Source organism: Periophthalmus magnuspinnatus, chromosome 6 (assembly GCF_009829125.3).
Source record: "Periophthalmus magnuspinnatus isolate fPerMag1 chromosome 6, fPerMag1.2.pri, whole genome shotgun sequence".
Taxonomy (NCBI): Eukaryota; Metazoa; Chordata; class Actinopteri; order Gobiiformes; family Gobiidae; genus Periophthalmus; species Periophthalmus magnuspinnatus.
In genome coordinates this window covers 29,578,550-29,599,368 of record NC_047131.1, presented here as the reverse complement: position 1 = coordinate 29,599,368, position 20,819 = coordinate 29,578,550, and the positions used below count along the sequence as shown (strand labels likewise).

The window sequence follows — 20,819 nt, the reverse complement described above, 5'->3', positions numbered from 1 at the left end:
GGGACCGCAATGGGTGTTATGATCTTATGAAACATTAAATGAGATTTTGTTACGTTGAAACTCTTCAGTCTGCTCAAATTGTAAAAGCAGACACCTCTATTCAGTAAATATTAGCCTGAGCTGTTTATTTGGACTCCTCATCACTTCAGCTCTTGTCACAACTCCCTCCTCTTCATCTGCTGCTTAACTTTCTGTTTTCTGTTATTAACCCACTGGACTTTCTCTGTGCGTTTGCAAAGTCAAAGAGTGAACAGAACAAGCTGTGATACGAGTTCTTCAGCATTCAACACTTTTAATGGTGTCAGACTGACCACGCTCTTCAGACTTTTCCAACTCCAAATAAAAACTGGCTTTAGTGACTTGTGAGTGTCCACAGCCAGGACATTAACGCCGTTGGAGCATCTCGTAGAATTGGCAACTGCAGTTATCATGGCAACAAGCGCCACAAAAAATGCTGAATTTCCCCCGGTTTACTTTGCCGCGGCACCGGGGCCGTCGTGGTAAGGTCATGAATCAAGACAGAATAATAACTAGAACGCTACCAACCTGCTGTGCGCTCTAAAAATATTTGTGACACATTTGGTAAAACAGAACAAGGTCATTTTCGCATTACTACGAGTTGATCTTAATATTCCAAGGATGCTGCTGCAGACCTGTTCATGTGGAATCTGCCAAAGGGAAGAAAACTAGCTAACCTTGTATTAGAGGAAATGAAATCTGCTTCAGTCAAATGATGAATCTCAAAAATTAGGGCATAAAAAAATGCAAAATTGCGAGTTTTCTGACAAGCCTTGAGATTGAAATTAGACATACTGTGCTTGTGTCTGCTCTATAATTATATTTGTCACTCGTGGATCATTACGTTATATTGTTGATGGATTCAAAATATATATTCTAGTTATATTATGTTATCTCACTGTTCATTTTAAAGGTACTGTAATGTAATGTTCACTCTTTATTAGTCATTACTATTAGTTATAGTCAGTTCACTACTTTATTTAGTCATTATATTCATTTCAACTATGTAAACTATGTAATCTGCACTAATGTTTGTTCTTGAGTCTTGCAGAAAATGTCTTTTGAAAGTGCAGGATCCCACGGGAAGAAGGTCACGGTGAAACTGAAACCGAAACATCATGGGAGGATGTTTTGTGACCTTCTGGAAATGCAAAACACAATATATTTCTCTGTGAATTTCGTCATATGTTTTTACACTGCTTGCCCCCCCCCCCTTCAGATGTGTATGTAACTAGGGTTTCCTAACTTTAATAAAAGAGGTGAAAGACGGTCTGGGCCCCCAGAGAGGGTGGTGGTTTGTAACTGGGGTTTTTTGCCTCTCCGCTCTTTCTCCTCAATATTGAGACAAAATAATCTCTCTTGTCTTCTCTTCTCTTTTGAACTCTAATATAGGTTGTGAACCTATCAATTGTGCACATTTTAAATTGCAATGTTCATCTAAAATTACTGTATTTTCTGTATTTTTAGAAGTCGCACCAGGCAAAAAATGTATAATAATGATTTAAAAACATATATTTGACATATAAATCGCATCGCAAATCTGAGTATAAGTCGCACTTTTTTATAGTTTAGCCGGGAGTGCGACTTATATTACATTTGAGATGATAAATGAGAAGCAGAAACAACTATAACATGGTAAAAAGCTCTGAAAAGTCCATTTTGTAGAATAGTTTTGCTCTAATAATAGGATTTTGTTCAAACACATCCGGTAGAAGTGACAAAAAGACTGACAAACTAATAGAAGAATTACATGTTTGTGCAGATCTAAACTACAGGGTTTTTAAGTCGAACGAGGCAAGATATTTTGTTGTTTGTGGAGGAAATAAATGGGACTTTAATCATTTCAGTCTTTGAGATTTGCTTATTGCGTTGTTTTGATTCGATTGAGATAATCTAGCAACACAAACACAAATGCACTTTCATAGAACGTTCAGCCATAAGTGGAATAGTTTGTGTTTGAGTGGCTCCCTCTTTGTTGGTTAGATTGGTTATTACAAAGCTTACAATGAGGCATTATGGGTAAATGTCTAACAATGTTGCCTGACACATCCACAATGATCTATTTTTTAAACAGGTTGACATCAATCTGGTCCTTACTTCCTCCGTTGACTCTCGAGCTCGGTGGAATTTAATTTTAATTCAATTCATTTTATTTTTGTGAAGCCCAAAATCACAACAGCAGCACTCGCCTCTTAGGACTGAACGTGAGAAATGATTTAACCAACAGAAAGTTAGAAAATCAACGATGAAACAGAAACAGACAAGCAAATTAATCAACAAGTGTCCCAGAGCAGCCCCTGTCCTTAGACCGTCCTTCTCGGCAAGAAAAAAACTCAAAAAAGTACTCGATTTTGTTCTGAAAAGTACAGATACCACAGAAAAACAAAAACTCAAGTAAAAGTATCAAATGGAAAAATAAAAAATTAAGCAGTTTAAAAATGTACTTCAAGAGTAAAAAGTAAAAGTATTTTGTGCAGATTTAGAGGTCTATGATGAAGCTTCAAATGTAGTGATTTTGATAAAGATTTGTGCTGAATTTTGTTCAACAGAAACAACTGAATCAATGTTTTGTTTTTTTGTTTTTCTAGCCGGTTCTATGTGTACATTTTTGTTTGCTGAAACTATGAAGTTGATAAAAATAAACCCTCAAATAAACCCTTTTTCAGCAGGTCTCAGGCAAGAAGAAAAAATCCTTTTACTTTTTAATCCTGTTCAAAATGGAGGGAAGTAGAAAGTACAGATACTGCTCTCAAATGTAGTGACGTAAAAGTAAAAAGTATGTGTACTGTAGGTATCTGTACTTTACTGCTTTTACTTCATTATGTTCCACCGCTGGTCAAAAGTGATCGTGGACTCTTTTTTTTAATTACTTTTTTCCGTGCCACATGTTAAAACGAAGGAGGTCACTTCAGATTTACAAATAAAATCAGATTTATCTCAGCTCAGATTAAGAATTTAGTCCTTTTGCCCAATGATTCTGCAGAAATGGACATTTTTTCAGCCCCCTGTGATATTTTTTTCCTTATTTTTTTCCCCGTACGGCAGACCACGCATGCCTCTGATTGACTAATCCACCTGTCAATCACGTCCTTTTGAAAACAGCGAGATTCCCCAGCGACCCGACTCACATCTTCGTGCAGTATTGAAGAAAAGTGTGCGTTCTGGATCCCAGGCAACTAACAATAAATAAGTAAATATGAGCTACAAACAGAAACAAATAGTAATACAAACCCATATGGCGCAGAATGTGTGATGTGACCTTAATATCCAGAGAACCTCCACGTCCGCATTTTGTTTACGATTTATTTCAACACAGTCTGAACATGATTCGAATAAACTATAAAGTGCGGAGGAGGTCAAGCCACTTTGTTACAAGAGCAAGAGAGAAAATTAACAACACACAAGCTCCTGACGGCAGAGGCCTTAATAAAGCAGATGGAAGTGTTACCGCTGCATAAACTCCGCTATTATTCGGTCACCTATTTTGTCTGTGTACCACCATTTCAAATTATTTTTTTTAAATTGAAACACGCGAACCACAAAGCACGCAATTTACATAAAACTCATCTGTCACCAGCATAGCTCAATTTATATAATCCAAACACGACCCGATGCATTTAGGGTTAAAATGAGAGATTAAATTCAGTGTCATGATTGTGAGCCTGCAGTATCCCTCAGAGGACTCCGCTCCAGTGGCACATTTACAGTTCGTCTTGTTGTTTTCTGAGCCGGAGGCAGGTCTTTTTTTCAGCTGACGAGAGCCTTGAAGGAAGTTTGTGGCGTGTCTGAGTGTTTGTCAGCCTGACTCACTGTGGGTTATGTGTTGGCTGTTCTTATCGTGGATGCTGGGTTTGTAACCTGGATTTAAACTCTTCAATTCTGCTTTTAAGAGAGTTTAGTAGGATTGTGTTTGTCTTTTGTCATCAGCGGCACTGTGGAGGTTTGCCAAAAAGAGACAAGAGAAGAGAATTGATTTTGAAGTGATTTGTACCGTCTTAAAAATATCTAAAAACAGAACTAGTTCATTTTAAAGGTAACCCTCACTCACCTTATGCATTCCGTGATGAATTTATAAGCACTTTTAACAACTCTCAGAGACCAGAGCGAACAACAAACAACTAGCATGCTAAACATGTACTTCCTGATTCAATAACCCAATAAAACGGTTTAAAATTAGACGCAGACAGTGCACAGTGGACTTATTTTGACCTAAAGAGCTGCTTATAACTATGGTAGACCTCTGAAAGAAAGCCAATAAGCGCACATTTATTGGCACTTCCTAACAATTACTAGCATGCTAACTGTGTAATTCCAGATTCTTAAACAATTAAATGCTTGATAATGAGGTGGAGACAGTACACAGTGGACTTATTTTGACCTAAAGAGCTGCTTATAACTATGGTAGACCTCTGAAACGAAGCCAATCAGAGCACGTTTTTTGGCACTTCCTAACAATTACTAGCATGCTAACTGCATACTTTCCGTTTGTCAGACAATTAAACGCTTGATAATGAGGTGGAGACAGTGCACAGTGGAGTTATTCTGACCTAAAGAGCTGCTTATACAATATATCTGTACCTATATCTGGGGCAAAACAACAGCTTTAGAACAGCTTTTTTCAGACGACGAAGTGAAAATACGGTAGACCTCTGAAACACAGCCAATCAGAGACCAGTTTTTGTCACTTCCTAATAACAACTAGCATGCTAACTGCATACGTCTGGATTCTCTGACAGTTAAACGCTTGATAATTAGATGAGGACAGTACACAGTGGACTTATTTTGACCTAAAGAGCTGCTTATAACTATGGTAGACCTCTGAAAGGAAGCCAATCAGAGCATGTTTATTGGCACTTCCTAACAATTACTAGCATGCTAACTGTGTACATCTGGATTCTCAGACAATGAAACACTTGATAATTGGATGGAGACAGTGCACAGTGGACTTATTTTGACCTAAAGAGCTGCTTTAGAACAGCTTTTTTCAAATGCCGATGTAAAACTATGGTAGATCTCTGAAACAATCAATCGAAGAGTGAATTTTTTGGCACTTGCTAACAACAACTAGCATGCTAACAGTGTAATTCCAGATTCTTAAACAATTAAATGCTTGATAATGAGGTGGAGACAGTGCACAGTGGATTTATTTTGACCTAAAGAGCTGCTTATAACTATGGTAGACCTCTGAAACAAAGCCAATCGGAGCATGTTTTTGGCACTTCCTAACAATTACTAGCATGCTAACTGCATACTTTCCATTTGTCAGACAATGAAACGCTTGATAATGAGGTGGAGACAGTGCACAGTGGAGTTATTCTGACCTAAAGAGCTGCTTATACAATATATCTGTACCTATATCTGGGGCGAAACAACAGCTTTAGAACAGCTTTTTTCAGACGACGAAGTGAAAATACGGTAGACCTCTGAAACACAGCCAATCAGAGACCGGTTTTTGTCACTTCCTAATAACAACTAGCATGCTAACTGCATACGTCTGGATTCTCTGACAATTAAACGCTTGATAATTAGATGAGGACAGTACACAGTGGACTTATTTTGACCTAAAGAGATGCTTATAACTATGGTAGACCTCTGAAACGCAGCCAATCAGAGCGCGTTTTTGGCACTTCCTAACAACAACTATCATGTTAGCTGCGTACTTTCTGTTTGTCAGACAATGAAACGCTTGATAATTAAATGTAGACGGCACACAGTGGACTTATTTTGACCTAAAGAGCTGCTTATGTGATCTATTTGTGCTGGGGCAAAACAACATCTTAGAAACAGCTTTTTTCAGACGGTGAAGTCAAACTGGGGTGCACTGCTGAAACGCAGCCAGTCAGAGCGCTGTTTTTGGAGATTACTGCTAAGATGGCGTGAAATAAAAATACTTTATCATTAGCTTCAGATAGAGCGGAGCAGGCTTATTTTGTCACAAGGCGTTGCACTTATAATAAACACTTTGGGGATAAACACAAAACGTATCTTCACTTTTCTCTCAAGTGTATTTACACGTCAGCAGGAAAACGACACTTACAATCTGCTTCTCTCCCGGGTTGCCGGAGCTGAAGGTGGTGGCGAGGGTGGAGGAGCAGGGCTCGCTGTACCACGGCACGTTCCCTGACTGAGTGGAGCTGCTGATGGACAGGGTGTAGATGCTGTTGGTGTAGCCGTCACAGTTACAGCTGTCCTGCTCCCGGCCGCCGTTCCCCGAGGCCCACACAAAGATGGAGCCCAGCCCGCCGCGCCCCTGTGGAGATAAGAGACACAAAAACAACAAGACACGAGTCAGAGACATGGGGACAATCTGTAAACATATCAGCCAATTGTTGTTGTAATTTGAATAATCCATAAAAGCAGTGTTTTTTTTATCAATATTTCCGAGGCTGAGCTGCAACTGGGGCTCCATCTACGTGTCTGAGAATAATTGTTTGTGGCCCATGAACATTTCTTTATCATCTTGTCATTTCTTGTCTGTTCAAAAAGAAAACTACGATAGCATTTTGACATTTTAGGGAGGGAAGGAGAGGATTTTATTGCCCTTTCAACAGACTGCCCTTTGTCATAGTTTACGTCAGAGCAAAAGAGACATTCAATTCTGTCAACTGGACAAAACTTTTAGAGTGAAGACGTTTCGCTGCTCATCAAAGCCGCTTCTCCAGCTCTGGTCAGATTACTGCTGGGCTTTATTGCTTCATCGATCTGAAGAGAGGAGCTAACTACACTGAAACTAACACGCCTATTTGTTTAGAGATTCGTTTGTTGGCTAGGTTTATTGAACTAAGTGCGAACTGTGAGTCATATTTTGCAGAATCATTGAGAGCTCTCACGTCTGTTAGCTTACTAGCTCACTAATGTTTTCCTTGTTTTGATTTATAAATAGGAGACAGTGTCCACCAGCTGTCTGACCAAAGCTGAAGATGAGCAGCAAAACGTCTTATATCAACATATTTTTTTAAACTTTGCTCCCCCCGGCCCAACTATGAAAAGAAAAAAAAAGTGTATATAATATAATCCACGTGTAAGTCTGAGTATAAGTAAAACAAAGCAAAGCAGAAGTAGTTAGTATTCATAGGTTTCATCTTTTTTTGCTTATAGATGACATTTTGAGGACTTCCGACCATTCAAACTACCGTATTTTCCGGAGTATAAGTCAAAAAATGCATAATAATGAAGAAAAAAATGCGGCTAATGTGAAAGATGTGAAATTATATATGATGTGACTTATATTCCACATATAAGTCGCACCCCCGGACAAAACTATGAAAAGAAAAAAAAAGTGTGACTTACAATCCGGAAAATACGGTTCAGTCATTTTCTCTGCTCACTAACGTTTTCCTCGTTTTGATTTATAAATAGGAGACAGCGTCCACCAGTTGTCTGACCAAAGCTGAAGATGAGCAGTGAAACTTCTTCACTCTAAACCTTTTGCCCTGTTGACAGAAGCTAAATATGTTGTTTTTTTTGTTTTTTTTTAAATAAGGTACAAACAAGTAAAACAAAGCAGAACTAGTTTGTATTCATAGGTTTCATCTTTTTGCTTATAGGCGACATTTTGAGGACTTTCCACCAGTCAAACAACTGTATTTTCCAGAGTATAAGTCAAAAAATGCATAATAATGAAGAAAAAAAACACGGTTGTCAGGTTGTCAGTGTGACCGTGATGAAGATCGATGAAGAAATTATACACTCAGATGCGACTTATATTTCGCATATAAATCTGAGTATAAGTCGCACCCCCGGACAAACTATGAAAAGAAAAAAAAGTCTGACGTATAATCCAGAAAATACAGTATATTACATTTCGTTTAGACACTAATGTTTTCTTCATTTTGATTTACTCAAGTCACTTTATGGAGATGTTACATTAGAGTCTATTTTTAGTTTATTTTTAAGTCTATTTTTTTTATTATTTTAAGCTATTTATCCATTATCTTGTTTTATTGCATGTTCCATTTTCCTTTTGTTCAACTGTGCGGTGCAATACTGGACTTTCCCCACTGTGGGACTAATAAAGGCTTATCTTATCTTATCTAAATAGGAGACAGGGTCCACCAGTCGTCTGACCAAAGCTAAAGATGAACGTCTTCACTCTAAACCACACGTGTCAAACCCAAGGCCCGTGGGCTAAATGCGGCCCGCCCCTTCATTTTATGTGGCCGCGACAAAGTCTTAAAATATCAGTTTTTCAGGAGATACACAGTTACACAGCCATTTCGTTCATATCTATGCAAATCTATATATAATATTTGTAATTTGAATAAGTAATAAATACAGAAATGGTTATTTAACAAGATTAAAAAGTTGTTGCGTTTATTTTACATTACATTTGGTGACATTTAGTTACATTTATCTTACAGTTACATCTGGGCCTTTGAAAGCAACCATTTTGTTGATGTGGCCCACTGTGAAAATGAGTTTGAAACCCCTGCTCTAAACCTTTTGGCCCGTTGACAGAATTTAATTTTACTTTTGCTACGGATCACACCTGGATGACTGAAGGATTACACAGTCTATATCATCATATTTTCAAACTTTGCTATTGTAAAAAGTTAGCGACTGAGGGATATATTCTCAGAGATGCAAGAAAGCGGGTTATATGTCCGGGAATGTAAGCAGTTTGAACAAATTAAAGAACGATTCGAAGAGCCAATACTATACTGTACAGAGCTGGGGACATTATGCTGCTTTTTCTGGCAAATGTCCCAGATGTAGTCTCCTCGCAGCTGGGACTGATTCAACCCTCCAGTTACTCATTATGGCTAAAAATGATGAAATGTAGGAATGAACAATGCGTTTTATCTACTTAGATGGACCATTAATCCAGATTAGATTAACGACTTTTCAGTATCTCAAAGGACCATATACCACGGTGGGAAAGTCTTCGATTAGATTAGCGATACATTCCTATAAGCTCTGACCTGCTCCTCTGTCCTTTTATACGTTTGCCTTTATATTTTTGTGCCTTGCTAACTGCAGCTCAAAGCACAAACATGAGGTTATGTTGTGCCGCCCACCTCAGCCCTCCTTTAAAAGAGGAAGAAAAACATTCAAGGTGCTGGTTGGGAGTCAGTTGTACAGTTTTGTCCGTGTGGGCTTTTCTATTCTGGAGCTAAGTATGTTTTTTTTTGTGTAAAATAAAGTATGTGGGAGAAACATTTCCAAAACAATAACACAACACAGGGTAGTACAACAGCAGAAGTAATTAGTATTCATAGGTTTTCCTGTTATAGGTGACATTTTGAGGACTTTTCACCATTCAAACTACCATATTTTCCAGGGTATGTGTCAAAAAAATGCATAAAAATGAAGAAAATATACTCAGATGCGACTTATATTTCGCATATAAGTCTGAGTATAAGTCGCACCCTCGGCCAAACTATGAAAAGAAAAAACAAAAGTGATTTATAATCCAGAAAATACGGTATATAATATTTTGTTTAGACCATTCAGTTCCTCCGGCGATGGTGCTGATCACTCTGAAACCCACAGACTGGACAAGAATGGCTATATTTGACGCTTTCTGCATAATTTATTCCCTTGATACTAGGTCAGCAGAAATGGACTGGAGCTGTGACGCACACACCAAACCACAAACGGCTACAAATGAGGCCAGGAAAGCGTGGATTTTAAAGGTCAGCGACTGAACTATGATGCAAAAAAACTGGTTAAAGGTCCCATATTACACACAACGGACTCCTGTGAGCTTTAAGCCATGTTACAATGTTGTTACCTCCTCAAACATATCTGGAGTTGTGTTTTGTTCCATTTCATGTTTGAGTAACACTGCATTATTAGGCTGCGTACACCTTTACAGCTCAAAACGCTCTGTTCCACCCTGTGATGTCATGAAGTGGTAGTTTTCAAGTTAACAGCTCCTTTTTACCTTTAGTTTAGTGGAGATTGGCAATTCTAGAGCTGAAATCATCCAAATGATGCTAGTGAAAGTATGGAGTTAAAAATACACTGGAGAACTTCCTTATTACCACATGATGACATCACAAGGTGGGACAGAGTGTTTTGTGTTTGAGAGAAGAACTCAAGAGCCCAAATACAGTTGTCCCTCACTATATCGCGGTTCACCTTTCGAGGTCTCGCAGTTTCGCAGATTTTTGTGTGTGGAATTTTTCATGCTTTTTTATAGGGTATAAACGAGCATTGTGTCGTGCGTCCTGATTGGCTGTTGGACTGTAGACCATTGTGTTGTGCGTCCTGATTGGCTGTTGGACTGTAGACCATTGTGTTCTGCGTCCTGATTGGCTGTTGGACTGTAGACCATTGTGTTGTGCGTCCTGATTGGCTGTTGGACTGTAGACCATTGTGTTCTGCGTCCTGATTGGCTGTTGGACTGTAGACCATTGTGTTGTGTGTCCTGATTGGCTGTTGGACTGTAGACCATTGTCCATCAGTCTCCTCCGTGCCGTGTCTCCTGTCCAGTACAGAATGTGTTCAGACAAACTTACATAAACGTTGGATCGCAGTGTGACTCTGAAGTGCTGTACGTTTGCAATTTGTTTTCTCCCCGACAAAACCCACAATGTCGATGAAACGTTCTGCACCGACAAAGACGCCTACGAAGGTTTGAACTTTGAGAGAGTTTAAACGAGAGAGAAATGTGAGAAAATGTTAATGCCTGTGTGAGAAAAGTGTATAAAGTGTGTGGTGAGGGGTTTTACAGCAAAAAACAGATAGAATTATAAAAAATACAGCTGATACTTCATGGATTTTGCCTATTGCGGGTTATTTTTTAGAACAAAACGATAAACGAGAGAACACTGTATGTGGATTTGTGTATTAAACATGTGTGAATGAACCAAAACACAACTCTAGGCATGTTTTTGATGAGGAAACATTAATACACAGATCAGAACGTAGCGTAACACGGCCCCTTTAAGGTATTTTGCAAAATGTAGAACTAAAATCTTTTAGCGTTTTAGCGTTCTTCGGAAAACCCCACAACTAGAGCAGAAATAACAAGGCAGCAAAAATACTGCACGATCGTGTAACAGTGTTTTGTGTCAGACTTTGGGAGACGGTGCAACTGTTTTCCTGTTCCTTTTGTTACAGATTGTGCTGGCTGCCTGTTCTGCGCTGCTCGCCTCAGCCGGGCCTGTCACAGCGTCAGTTCCACTATTTCTCTGTTCGATACACACACACACACACACAACACTCACACACACACACAACACCTCCTGTACCAGGCGTCTCCCCGGTGCAGTTTGATTGATCGTTTCGGCCATTTTCAGGCTTAACTGTCAGAGGGGATACTCCGAGAGACTTTTAAGGAACTTTTAAGTGTTTACGTCTTTCAATGGTATAGCTTATTTTATCTTTATCTTTGTCTCTTGAGGACTGAATCACCATGGAAACTAGTTCAGGAAGCCAAATCTGGTCTAGAGCAGGTTTGAGATCAGGATTTGCAGGATCCTCACCGCATCTGAAGGTATTTAAACATTAAATATTTCATTTGTCATTTACATTTTTTCCTATGTATTTATGTTTTAACTTACACAGACAAGGACAGATTTTAAATGATCAAATGTTGTACTGTAGTCTACTTAATCCTAAACATGTAAACTAAAATAAAATAATCTAATTGGTTTTATACTCTACGCTACAGCGGGGTATTCGTTGACAGGGGCGGCGCCAGGTGGGGGGCTTGAGGGGGCACTGGGCTCTCGACTAAAATGTTCAAACGGTGACCATAAAGTGTACAAAATGAGACTAAAATTTAAAAAAATAAATACAAATTCCAGATTAGGCTCTACATGGGGCAAACTACTGTATTTTCCGGATTATAAGTGTCACTTTTTTCATAGTTTGTCCAGGGGTGCGACTTATACTCAGATGCGACTTCTATGTGAAATTATTAAAATATATAATTTCACATCGTCGTTATTGTGACACTGACGACTGCGCGAGGACACTCTAGGCTTGCGTACCAGTATGACAGACATCTACGTCCAGAGCGGCGCTTCATCTACCTCCAGAGTTGGTGGAGTTGTTCCGAAGCGACACCGAGGATAAAGAACTGTTAGCTTGTTTTTTATGCTTTATTTATCTGATCAACTGTTAATATCTTACGTTAACAAACCAGACACATTCAGTTCATTGTCTATGCTTCGTGTACGCGTTTACGGATGATTATACATGTTACAGTTCGCTTATTTGACCACTAGATGGTACTGTTGTGTTTGTAATACCCGTAAGAAAATTTACTTGACTCATTTTCTTTTATTCATTTCATATTTAATTTACCTTTATTAATTTCCCCTTCATTTATAAGACCATAAAAGGTGATAATCTTTCATTTGAAACCAGTAAATCGATGGAAGTCACACCTATCTTGAAGACAGCTGTAACGATACCTAATCATAAATTCAATAACTATATTATCATGATGAGGCTATTATTATGCTACTATTCGCCAGCTGGAGCTCACGTGGACGCGCTTAAGTTGAACTGATGGTGCGCTCGCCTCCAAAGGATTTTAATTAACATGTTAAACGCACATTTTCACTGAAGAACGTCGCACCGCCATCGCTCCTCGAACCAAAAATGTCTGTTATCACCCCTGTTCACTGATGCGTTACTTTGCTCTAACGTTCCGCTTTAGTGTTTCGTATGTGGAGCATTTTACATGTGGGATGTGATTAGAGATAGACCCGATATTTGCACTTTTCACCGGCCTGAAATCTCATATACGGGCTGCCTAGTTACAGCCTAAAGCAGACACATAAAGCTCCGTTCTGACACATTAGATGCACTAAACCTGACTATACAGCTCTTATAAGTGTGGTAAAAAAAAAAAAAAGTCTGTGGGAGAATTTCTAATAAAGCTGAAATAATAATAATAGATTTTTATTCATAAGCGCCTTTCAAAACACCCAAGGACACTGTACAAAACAAGCTACAAAAAAAAACAACTGTGTGATTGGTTATGTGGCGTAGGACGGTCTGAACAGGTAAGTTTTGAGTCGTGATTTGAGCAAAATAATGAAAATCAGCCTTGTATATCAGCCCAAAAATATCGTCCATCGGGTTGTCTGGATTCTAAACAGCATTGTCCATAAAAAACCTAAAAAATAAATCTAGGTGTGATGCATTTCTACAGTTTAAAAAGCATCGGTTTCATTATTTCATACTGTAATTACTGCGCTCTGACTCTTTGTTCTGTCTCAAGTGTCGCCGTTGCTCACTTTATCTCATATCGTTTCATTGTTCGGCTTAAACTCTTTGACAACTGAGAAGTAACTGCATTAATATGAGATAATATCTTTTCATTTCATTAAATATTTAGTCCAACGCAGAAAAAATAATAACTGGAGTTTGGTCAACTTCATGTTTTCCTCAAATTTGAGTTTGGATTTGGACGTTTGGTGCAGTTAAATATTTTGGCAACATGTTTTAATAACTAATATTCAGAGTCTTAATAAAGCATGAAGAGAGACTTACTTAAGACTTAATTAAGAAATAGTTTTGATGATTCCAGCCAGTGGTGGATGAAATGAAATGAATGAAGTAAAAGGAGTAGTAAAAGTACAGATACAGAGGTAAAAAGCTATTCAAATAAAAGTATCACATGAAAAAAATCTAGTTAAGTAAAAGTATTTAAGTACCCGTTTAAAAATGTACTTTAAGAGTAAAAAGTACAAGTGTTGTTCATTTGTTAAAGCGTTAAATGTGGTGATATTGAATAAAAATGATACATATTTTGGTGAACACTAACAATACAAATCAATTTCTTATTTTTTCTTATGAATTTTGTGTATTTATTTTTGTTTTGCTCAAAGCCAAAACTTGAACATGGTCAAAATAACCCCTCAAATCATATGAAAAGTACTTTTTAATTTCTCATTCTAGTTAGAAAATGTAGTGGAGTAGAAAGTACACATACCTGTTTTCAAATGTAGTGACGTAAAAGTGAAAAGTTTCCACTGCAAAATGTATTAAGTAAAGTACAGATCCCTAAAAATGTACTTTTACTACTTGTACTTCGTAGCTTTCCAGTTTATATAGTACTTTATTAAGACTCTAACCCAAACTCCTAACTCTAATCTCTTAATTAAGTATTTACTAAGCCTGAATCATTCTTAATATCCCATCTGTTCATTATATCTTTATATAAGCTTTCAGGCTAATTAAACCGTAATTATTATAAAAGCGTGAAATTTTTCGATGAGCTGGAGCCTGGAAGCAGAGAGCCGTCCTGACCTGAGTGATTCCCTGGAGAAACGCCTCTTTGGCCAGTTTGGCAGGACCGTCCAGAGACTTCCCATCATCCTCCGGGCCCCAGCTGGCACTGTAGATGTGGATGTGCTGACGGTTGAGACTGAGCGAGTGAGCCTCCACCACGTCTGTCACTTCCCCGTCCAGCATGCGAACACCTAAAGCACACACAATATTTTTAACTAGGGCGAGAGCAGTGTGGAGAAGGGACAGATGGTGGGCAAAATCTCAGCTTCAAATTGCAAGAGACAAGTCAGACTTTGGGAGAGAAATGAGAGGTTTAAATAAAACATGTCAAGATATAGAAATGTGCGCCAATCTTGCTTTACTGTCTGCCGCCGTACCATATCGTAGAGCTGTTAGACGGTTAAACGGCCAATATTACGCCATTTTTTTTATCTATGTTATGATGTTTCCTGAGCACAAACAGACCTGGAGTTGTGTTTTGTTTCATTCACACATGTTTAACACACAAAACCCTGCAGATTTAAGCGGAGTTCTTCTCTCAGAAAAGCAAAACAAAACTGTCATGTGGTAATACATAAGCGCTCTGCTGTGTTTTTAACCCTTTAAGGATTGAGCACATTATAGATAAGATAAGATCTGCCTTTATTAGTCCCAAATTGGGGAAATTCCAGTATTGCACCGCACAGTTAAAGAACAGAAGGAAAATGGTACATGCAATAAAACAAGATAATAGATAAACAGCTTAAAATAATTAAAAAATAGACTTTAAAATAAACTAAAAATAGACTCTAATATAACATCAGACCAGTATAGCTCGCCACTATAGCCATAAAAATCATGTTAAAGGAAGTATCAGCGTGTACCTTTGCCTTTTTTCACACAACTACCTCTATTTTACACATCCATCCTTATTTTTCCTTAGATGCATCGAATAACTGACTGGAAGAATCTCGGCGGCACCTGTGCTCTGACTGGTCGTCATCATAAGCACATTACCGTAATAAAAGTAACATATTTAAAGAGCCTCATGTTTCTGCTTTGAGACGCCGTTTAAATTTACATGAAGAACATTTGGTTGCGGAGTTACGGTAATGGAAAGTCAACAACCACGAGTCTAACGGCGACTTTCGGGATAAACGCCGTACACCTTCACTAAAATAATTTGGATAATTTCCGCCCCGGATTTGCCAATCTCTACTGAACTTAAGATAAAGAAGCAGTTAACTTGAAAACTAACACTTCATGACATCACAAGGTGGAACAGAGCGTTTTGAGCTTTGGAGATGTACAGACTAATAATAAAGTGTTACTCAAACATGTGTGAATGAAAAAAAACACAACTCCATGTCTGTTTTTGATACGCCACATTATAACATGACTTAAAGTTCATAAGAGTCAGTTTTGCGTAATATCAGACCTTTAACGTGCCATCGCTTCTATTCTGAGCTTGAACGTCAGAATCTTTGCGTCTTTAACACAAGGTTGAGCTTTGGAGATGTAGACAGACTGATAATAAAGTGTTACTCAAACATGTGTGAATGAAAAAAAAAACACGATTTAAGGGTCATAAGAGTCAAGTTTGTGTAATATAAGACATTTAATTTCAAGGAGACAGTCTTCATCCATTTAATATACGCCAAAAAAATGAAAAGAAAATACGTGATATGTGGTACACTTTATATTTTTCAGAATCAGAAGAGTTTTACTGCCATCGTTCGTTAAAAAAACTCACAAACTAGAAATCTGCATTGGTGAAAAGTGCGACCGAAAGCAACACGTACACAAAACACAATATATAAAGTATGTGCAGTACTGTGCTGCTGATGAGTTTTTATCTTTTTCATTTAACTCCATTTATACAGAAAGAGCCCAATGAGAGCACTCAGACTCTCCTTTTCATGGGCGCCCTGTTCAAACGCATAACAATACAAACAAAAAAACAGACTAAACAAATAAGTACACAGGTCAATTTAAAACATTCAAAACAGGAGCAGATGTGAGTATAAATGTTTATCACCAGATGATTAAATTGCATTTCTGGCAGCAGAGTATCCAATTTTGCACGTCCTTGAAACACGTTCCATTTTTGAAAAGCAAAATAAACCAAAAGCTCTTATTTTTATTTCAGTTGTGGCACGTAGGCCTGTCACGGTAACACATTTCAAAACACGGTATATCACTACAGAAAAATACTGCGATAAACTATAATATTGAAACTACTTTATTAAGATTAAGTGTCATTAAAAGGCCTGAGCTGCAACAAATGGAGCAGAATGAGCCAATAATTAACCCTAAAAGTGACTTATTCAACACTGTAAAGCTCAAATGTTATCGTTTTACACCTGAAAAAACAAAAATCTTCACATTTTTGCAAAGAAAAACTACCCACGATAAACATTGAGCACTAAAATATATTGTTCTAGCTTCAATATATTGAACGATAAGTCAATTTTAGTAAAATCGTGACAGACCTGCAGGTTCGGACAGTTTTTAAACTTAAACAATCATGAAATCTTGTGCTAAAAGTTCAAGTATCTGAGTTTTTAATGTCACAAGTGTTATGAAGTTTTTTTTTCTGATCCTGTCACAATAAAACATGTTGAATTGGCTCGTATTGTTAGATAAAATTATAACGATAAACGATAATATTGAAACTACTTTATTAAGATTAAGTCTCATTAAAAGGCCTGAGCTGCAACAAATGGAGCAGAATGAGCCAATAATTAGCCTTAAAAGTGACTTATTCAACACTGTAAAGCTCAAATGTTATCGTTTTACACCTGAAAAAACAAAAATCTTCACATTTTTGCAAAGAAAAACTACCCACGATAAACATTGAGCACTAAAATATATTGTTCTAGCTTTCATACACTGAACGATAAGTCAATTTTTGTAAAAATCATGACAGACCTGCAGGTTCGGACAGTTTTTATACTTAGATACTTGAACTTTTAGCACAAGATTTAATGATTGTCTGAGTTTTTAATGTCACAAGTGTTATGAAGTTTTTTTTTCTAATCCTGTCACAATAAAACATGTTGAATTGGCTCATATTGTTGGATAAAATTATCCAGATAATCTTAAAGTAGTTTCAATATTATGGTTTAAGTTCCATTAAAAGGCCTGAGCTGCAACAAATGGAGCAGAATGAGCCAACAATTAGCCTTAAAAGTGACACTGTAAAGCTCAAATGTTATCGTTTTACACCTGAAATAACAAAAATCTTCACATTTTTGCAAAGAAAAACTACCCATGATAAATACTGAGCCCTAAAATATATTGTTCTAGCTTCAATATATTGAACGATAAGTCAATTTTAGTAAAAATCGTGACAGACCTGCAGGTTCGGACAGTTTTTAAACTTAGACAATCATGAAATCTTGTGCTAAAAGTTCCAAGTATCTGAGTTTTTAATGTCACAAGTGTTATGAAGTTTTTTTTTTCTAATCCTGTCACAATAAAACATGTTGAATTGGCTCATATTGTTAGATAAAATTATCCCGATAAACGATAATATTGAAACTACTTTATTAAGATTAAGTCTCATTAAAAGGCCTGAGCTGCAACAAATGGAGCAGAATGAGCCAATAATTAGCCTTAAAAGTGACTTATTCAACACTGTAAAGCTCAAATGTTATGTTATCAAATGTCGGACAGTTTTTAAACTTAGACAATCATGAAATCTTGTGCTAAAAGTTCAAGTATCTCAGTTTTTAATGTCACAGGTGACTCATATTGTTAGATAAAATGATCCCGATAAACGATAACATTGGAACAGCTCTATATTTGTGGTATTTCTGGTGTCATATTTAGGTTATCGTGTCAGTCCTGGTGCTATTTAACTAGCGTAGCCAATTGTCATGTTGTTAATTGTTAAAAGCGGAAGGGCAAAGGAGGGTTAATCAGGAACACGCTACAAACGCAATATAAATGTGACATACTCCCTCTGTATTTTCCGAGTCACCTGGATATCCCCCTTTATTATAATCAGAAGTGGCAATTACTCAGTGGGCGTTGGTATTCGCTGGTTTTGAATACAGAGCAGATGAAAACACTCAGACTGGGGCTAAACACACCGACATAAGTGCACTGTTTGTCTGCTGATTGTTACGTCCAAACTGCAGCCTCAAATACTAATCACAGGCATTACAATTCTCATCTACTTCCCGCTGACTCTCCATGCCTTATTAAACCTTTGGAGAGTGCAGTTCCCCCACAGCTCTGGCAATGGGAGCTGGTTTTGAGAGAGTGGAAGGAAAAAAGCCAGTGGTGCTGTGGCTGAATCCGTGCGTGGTTAATTACACATTTTGACAGGAGACAAAGTACCGGTGATAAAAGTTACCTTTAGTTATGTTCTTTTGACAACAACACCAAAGTCAGGCCTGTGAAAGGAAGGCATTCAGCCAGCTTCAAAATATCATCAGAAAAATGCCAAAGGGTTGAGCGGTCACAGATGGGATGGCAGCGAGAGCACTTCTGGTGTGATATTTCAAAATGACATTCAACTTCCTTTAACGTTTTGTAAGAAGCAATTTCTCCAAAAATTATGCCGTGCAGATCTCAAAAGAAGAAGCAAACACAGGTGTAGCATTGACAGCACAAAAGCACAGACATAACCCTCCTGAAAGAAAGTGGAGACGGTGTTGGGGGCACCAGCTGCCCATCCGCCGGTCTGCTGCTCCTCAGACGGTGCCACATTTATCAGATTAAGGAGAAGAGCAGGACTCCCCTGGACGGGAATATCATCGTCCCAGAATAAACTCTGCCGATGCAGGATCACGTGCACATACATACAACATGTGTAACACGAATGACCCGGAAGGTGTTCGAACAGCATGTGACAAATGGCTGTGAATAATGTGTTTGAAGTGTGAAACTAAATTTTGAGACCTTCCTGGGCAGTGTCATGGTTAGACAAGTGTGAAAAATGCTGTAAAAGCGTAATACAGCCAGCCCTAGGTGTAATAATTACGCAAGTGTCCAAAGGAATAAAATGTTTTTGCTTTTGGCGATGCAGGATGCGATCGTTGTTGGTCAGGTTTACCTCCCCTCACTCCTCTACTCTCCACCACTTAATATGACACATTTGACTGACAGCTGAGTAAATGGGGAAGGAGAGGATGAGGCGAGAAAACCCCTGGGATCTGCAGGTCGGATCAGAGCTGACCCTTCTCACACTGTACACGCGGACTATTTAAGACACTCACCTTGGACAGGAGGCTACAGAACCTCGTGCCACAAGAACAGTTTGCTCCCTTCAGCCTTTGGGCTCATAACACCGGTGAATTTAAATCAGTCGCTTCAATAATACTTAAGAGTTATTCTGTTTTAGTCCAAATCTAGTTATTTTTCCTTCATACGAAATGCTATGGATGCTTTTGTGAGCTCTTTTTAAAACATGTCACAACCATAGACTGTATATATAAATGGACATAGCTAACCTGCTAGTCGCCACGTTCCGAACAACATTTTTCCTGGCTCCAATTCACTTTACATTGGAAAACTACGGCTCCTCTCTCTGTATCTGCTGCTGTCAGACTCGTCATTTTGGTCTTAAAATGTCCGTTTTAACCCAGTCTGCGTGATCCTGGGGGTTTTAAATCAAGATATGAACATTAATGAGACAAATTAGAATTCCCAATATGGAACTTAGCTCTAAATTCGTCCCTATAACGTCTTTAAACAGTCTACGGTCACAACAAACAGCGACTTTAATGACTTTAGCTGAATCACAGAGGCACAGGTGTTGGCAAAACATTTTTTTTTTATTCAAATGGTCTTACCTAATTGAAAAATGATGTGTTGAGGGCTAATGCAAAATGCCAATTACACCTGATTTCAGCTAACAACCTGGCCCACTTAGCTGAAATGTTCATTAATTACACCGCGTAACAGACAAGTGGAGAATCAATAAGTGTCTAGGACCAACGGCGTTCCGATCAGACACAGGCTGGAGAATGTCGGGCTTCAAACTGTCATGTCGGAGCAGCAGAGATGAGCGGGTACGGGGCTTAATGAGGAACTAAAATACATGTTCAAAACAGCCAAAACGAGCACAGAGAATCCAGAGAAGAAGCACAAGACGTGATCTGAAGCAACAGTCTCAAACACATAGCAGCGTTAAATGAACCATATTCTTTCCTAATTAAAAGTTAATCATTGTTTTCTCTTTGTTTGCTAATTATAAACCGCAGTGGGAGGCTTTACTCACCTCCGATTTTGGCGTTGTAGGCTACACCCACGCCGCACACACCATTGTTGGCTACAGCTGCAACTTCTCCAGCGCAGCGAGTCCCGTGTCTGAAAAAGACAAAGGCGCACAAACATGTTTTTAAATATTTAGTCAGATTCTACATCCTCTGCACCGCTCGGCCATGAATTATAACCAGCTGTGTCCTACTGGTGCAATAACTAAGAGCTACGTGCGACGGATACTGACAAAAATACATCTACAATGACCCCGATTATCCAGATGACAATGATTTATTACAGAAATATGATAATTGCACCTGTGACCGTCTTGGTTCAGGTATTACACAAAAGATTAATGGATTTTAAAATTAAATAAAAGAACTAAAGTGCATTTTAAACCCTAGTTTGAAAGA

The 20,819-nt window shown here is 38.2% G+C and overlaps 1 protein-coding gene across 1 annotated transcript in view; it reads right to left on the bottom strand.

Moving 5' to 3' along the window:
- Nucleotides 1-20,819, bottom strand: part of furinb (furin (paired basic amino acid cleaving enzyme) b) — a 132,679-nt gene that overhangs the window by 15,385 nt on the left and 96,475 nt on the right. Inside the window, exons 7-9 of the mRNA XM_033968134.2 lie at nt 20,426-20,514; nt 14,233-14,405; nt 6,056-6,268 (exon numbers count right to left, since the gene is read on the bottom strand). Of these exons, the coding sequence (XP_033824025.1) occupies nt 6,056-6,268; nt 14,233-14,405; nt 20,426-20,514 (475 nt within the window). The remainder of the gene's footprint in view (nt 1-6,055; nt 6,269-14,232; nt 14,406-20,425; nt 20,515-20,819) is intronic.